The sequence below is a fragment of the Engraulis encrasicolus genome, chromosome 21, assembly GCF_034702125.1.
Source record: "Engraulis encrasicolus isolate BLACKSEA-1 chromosome 21, IST_EnEncr_1.0, whole genome shotgun sequence".
Classification (NCBI taxonomy): domain Eukaryota; kingdom Metazoa; phylum Chordata; class Actinopteri; order Clupeiformes; family Engraulidae; genus Engraulis; species Engraulis encrasicolus.
The window spans coordinates 48,078,685-48,083,380 of NC_085877.1; the positions used below are offsets into that span (position 1 = coordinate 48,078,685).

The 4,696-nt window shown below is 50.9% G+C and overlaps 1 protein-coding gene across 1 annotated transcript; it reads right to left on the reverse strand.

Annotated features, from left to right (window-relative positions):
• Positions 1-836: 836 nt before the first annotated feature.
• On the reverse strand, positions 837-4,103 carry LOC134437452 (uncharacterized). Its single transcript, XM_063186943.1, has 3 exons — positions 3,587-4,103; positions 2,672-3,475; positions 837-2,291 (listed from the first exon to the last, which is right to left on the reverse strand). The coding sequence occupies exons 1-3, from the start codon at positions 4,101-4,103 to the stop codon at positions 964-966; spliced, it is 2,649 nt and encodes an 882-aa protein (XP_063043013.1). The 3' UTR covers positions 837-963.
• Positions 4,104-4,696: the final 593 nt, after the last annotated feature.

The following is a 4,696-nucleotide window of genomic DNA, read 5'->3' on the forward strand; positions in this document are numbered from 1 at the left end:
CAGCGGAGGACATGGCTTTCTGAGCATCAAGAATGGCGCGCACATCTGGCCTGAGGTAGCGATCATAGGCAGCAGAGGACCAGCGCCCCATGGCCTTCAGAGTTGACACAGGAACGGAAGCCGCAGCAGTAGTTGCCGCCCCAATGCGCAAGGAATGGGGCGTGTAGCGGTCCGGGGGCAGCCCACAGAACCGGCAGAGGAGGCGCAGGTGACAGGCGAACCAGGCCCTGGACATTGGCTTTCCCCCGGAGGTGATGAAAAGAGGCTCCTCGGGGGCATCTCCGGGACGGCTTTGCAAGTAGGCCCGCATGGAAGACAGGGGACAAAACACACCATTAGATTCAGATATATACACGACCGTACCTTGACCACTTTTGTCAGTTTTGGAGTGCTTAAGTAGTAAGGTGAAATGGTGCTTGAAAATTGAGACATCAGAAATAGTGAGATCATAATGTGAGTCAAAAGCAGAAGTGCGAGAGGAAAATTCCCCACCCCTTAGAAAGCCATAGAAGGCTGTGAAAATTACGGTCTCCAGTAATTTATCCATGTAAGAGCCGAAACACCCTGCCCTTAATCGTGAAATTATTTTTGTAACCAGAGGTAAGGTGAAAGGGAGACGTTTATCTTTGCCTTGGGGTGACTCTTTTTTGAGGCCGTTCAACAGAAGACGTATGGATGGATTCTCCAGAATTGCCGCAGTGGAGGGGTCCCGGCAGCGCAGGTGGAACTGGATGCCAGCGACCAAGCTTTTGATGGAGGATGGTTGCAACCTCCTAGACTCGAAGCAGTGAACTATAAATGCGCTAATGCCTGCAGTATTAACTGGTAGAGGTGCTATGGCTAATGTGGCACAGAAATTAGTGAAGTGAGACCAGGCTGAGTCATACATTTTTAATGTGGATTTGGCCAAACCCCCGCGCATGTATCCAGCAGCAGAGCGCAGGTAGGGTTGCAGAGAGTCATTTAGTCTAGAATAGTTTGACTGTACGGTGGACATTCCAAGCTTGATTGGGCCGCTCCTGGACACAGAAGATGGAATTTCTGAAAATTAAAACGAGACAGAGAGTCTGCTACTTGATTGTTCAGGCCGGGGATATGAGCTGCGCGAATGAGAAAATTGCCTGTGACTGACAGCCATGTTAGACGCCTCACGAATTTATTAATAAATGGTATGGAGGAACGCCCTTTGTTAATTATTGCCACGGTTGCTTCGTTATCGCAGAAAAAGAGAATTTGTTTTCTTTCCCAACGTTTTCCCCATAGAAGACAGGCGATTACAATTGGGTAAAGTTCAAAAAGAGCAGTTGACGAAACACTAGGAGGCAAAGCCAGTAATTCAGCCGGCCAGACGCTTGCGAACCATTCCTTTTCGAAAACACCCCCAAAACCTACGGAGGGGGCTGCATCTGTGTACAGATTGAGATCAGGAGAGGATTCGACGAAGTCATAATGAAAAAATGAAATCCCATTCCAATATGTCAGGAGCTGAGCCCAAAAAGCAAGTTCCGACCTACAACCAGCGTCCATGGTGACAACATCACTGAGGTTGTTTACACTTTTTGATAAATCGAGAAGCCTAGAAATAAATGATCGGCCCTGTGGAATTACCCTCATTGCGAAATTTAAATGGCCTAAGAGGGACAGCAATTCTCTTTTAGAGAACGACGCGGACTCTTGTGCGCTGTGCATGACTTGCCGAATACGGGTCAATTTCTCGGGTGGCAGTGAGGCTTGCATTAGATTAGAATCCAGCGTGATGCCCAGGAATTCGATTACTTTAACTGGACCTATGGTTTTCTCCTCGGACAGCGGAACACCCAAATGAGAGAAGGTGCGTTTGAGCGCCGAGATGGAAACGGCGGGCGGGGCGGATGGGTAATCTACCAGGAGAAAATCGTCCAACAGATGGAGGACGAATGGGAGCTTATCATTGTTTAGGAGAATCCAACAAAGTGCCTCAGCCAACGTGTCAAATATTTTCGGACTACTCCTACATCCGAAGGTGAGCCTGACGGAAAAGTACAACTTCCCTCTCCATTTAACGCCAAAAAGGGGCCACTGCGACGGGTGCAATGGCATAACTTTAAAGGCGTCGGAAATATCCGCCTTTGCGAGCCAGGCTCCTCTACCTGCTTTTTTAATTAATTTAATTGCGTCGTCGACCTTGCTGTAAAACAACGAGAACAGAGGCAGTGGAATTAAACTGTTGATGCTATCGGCCTGGCCATTGTGAGGAGCGGAAAGGTCGATGATCAGACGTTTTTTGCCTGAATACTTTCGGGTGGCCACGCCTATGGGGTTAATGCGAAAGACGGAAAAAGGAGACTTGTCGAACGGGCCGATCATGAAGCCCTTACTGAGCTCCTTTTCCAACAAGGCATCAACTATTTCTGGCTCTCGTTTTGCAGATAATAAATTTTGGCAAGTGAAGGAGACAGTAGGGAAGTTAGACAAGCCAGCGAAGAACCCGTGAATGAGCCCAGTAATTAAATAATTCACGAAACATCGGTTGGGATGCTTTCGAAGCGCATGCCCCAGCCTGGGGACATGGATCGGTGTGGATGGTTTTATTGCCTTTGCTTCACAAATCGGGTTCGCCGAGGGCACACCGATTTCGGATGGGCGTCCCCGCAGTAACTGCATACATGCAAATATTTACAGTTATACATACGACAGTGGTTTTCATTGAAATTAAAGCATATGGGAGTGGCGAGAGGAGTGGCTGGAGGCGCGCCCGTATTCACCTGGGGGGACCTGCGGCTCGGCGCAGCCTTGGGTTGACCTGAGGTGGGCTTAGCCTTCGAGCAGAGGGCGGAGGAGTGGGACGATGACCCGCAGATAGAGCATGTCAGCACTTGGTGGCCCGTGAAGTGGCGGCTAATAAGGGACAGATCCACTACGGACCAGTCCAATTTTTGATTGAACCGCTGGATGTAAGTGGCGGCTTTGGCGGAGAATGACTTGTGATAGTCGTAAAAGAGAGTGCCTCCGTAGGACACGGCCAGATCAGCTATGATAGACAGATAAGTGTCTAGTTCGGCTCTGCGGGATGGATGGACCTCGCACATAACGTCCCTATAAATCCCAAACGCCACGCAGAATTCGGCAAATGTCAATGTCTTGGACAGTCTGGGATCAGCGTCTTTGAGGGCAACCGAAATGTCCCCGCAGTCTACCACCCGCTTATCGCTTATCTCGGACCCCAGAAGAATTTTAACGAGGTTGACATCGTTACCTGCAGTAATTTGGTTGCGAAGGTTGTTGGAGATTGCGGCAGCGGGGGAGAAGAATGGGGACCCGGATGGAACTGGAACTGCTGTTGCCAAGGTCCTCCTTGGGGTGAACTCGGGAACATCCTCTTGGAGCTGGGTAGGTGCGGCGGCGGAGACGACAGAGGCAGGCGGTGCGGAGACAGCATAGGCAGGTGGAGCAGCAACACCGGGAGAAACGCCGGCGGTGGAAGCAGGAGAGACACCTGTGGAAGAGGGAGTGGAAAGAGCTATGAAAGGGCGCAGCCATTTCTTAGTTGACAGCTTACAAAATGTGGACGCTTAAGCAGTAAATAAAAAACAAAATAGTGAATCACCGGAAAATGGCGTTGCGGACGTCCCAGGGTTCTCAAGAGTGGAAATCCGGGCGTTCATATCGCCGAGAGAGGACTGGATCGTGAACAGGACATCGAACACTGAGTCGGCGGGTGGGGTGCCTGTGGCAAGCCGTTTTTGGGTGACACCGGCCGGCTCGGTGTGTTTCCGTTTTTGAGTGTGCTTCTTTCCGGATGGTTGGGCTGGAGGGGCTGGCACCGCGTCGGTGGGGGAGACATCGATCGAGTCGCAAAGCAGTGCAAACAACTCCTCGTGAGAGGCGCCGACCGGAGGCAGGACGTTGTTTTTGAACAAGGCCTCCAAGATCTTGGCCACGGGCCAGTCGCCGAGGCTGGGAGTTGGTGGGTTCCTGCTCGCCAGTCGGGAACTGCGACGCACGGCAGCAGCGGCGCTGGCATCGGTGGATAGATCATCGCCTTGATCTTGTGGTAGCTGGGTGTCGGCGATGGCCTCGACCTGCCAGATTTCGTCGTCGGTGCCTACCGAAGTCGAAGTCATGGCCAGCAGGGAGGTGAGTAGCACGGTAAACAAGGTAAGTTGATTCATGGAGTTGAGCAGCGGACTAGCAAAAAACCAAGCAGCGTACACGTCAGGGAGAAAGGGGTAGAATTTAAAGGGGCGCGCCACGGTGCGTGGCCAATCGCTAGGGAGGAAAGCTGATCGGCAAGGGGATACACCTGGATCAATTAGAGGTGGGGGGAAAGGCGGCACGCTTCTTGACTACCATGGCCTGGCCAGAACTAACGTTTGAACACTCGATTTATCTTTCTACATAAGCATCAACTTAGTGTAATAATGCCATTTGTAATGTTGTCCAGGAATGCCACAATGGAAATGCTTTTCTGATTCACATGCAAAGAGAAGTGAAGTGTGTTTACATGAACAAATGATCACACACATGCAGGCTCACATTCATCCTTCATCCATAACTAGGGTGGCCATCGGTCCGTTTTTACGACCTGTTCACGACATCCGTGTGTCCCTCTCTTTGTCTTTCCTTTCCTCCTAGCCTTTTGCTTATGGCCTCGAGATGCGAGGCAACGTCATTGACGCAAACTAGACCTTGACAGTCGGTCGCGTTTCCGATATCT

Bases quoted from the DNA above. Each gene is read 5' to 3' on its own strand.
- LOC134437452 (XM_063186943.1), bottom strand. From the start codon at position 4,103: ATGACTTCGACTTCGGTAGGCACCGACGACGAAATCTGGCAGGTCGAG. The intron at 3,476-3,586 runs GTGATTCACTAT...CCTCTTCCACAG, and splicing joins GTCCGCAACGCCATTTTCCG to GTGTCTCTCCTGCTTCCACC. The intron at 2,292-2,671 runs GTATGTATAACT...TTAACCCCATAG, and splicing joins TTTCAATGAAAACCACTGTC to GCGTGGCCACCCGAAAGTAT.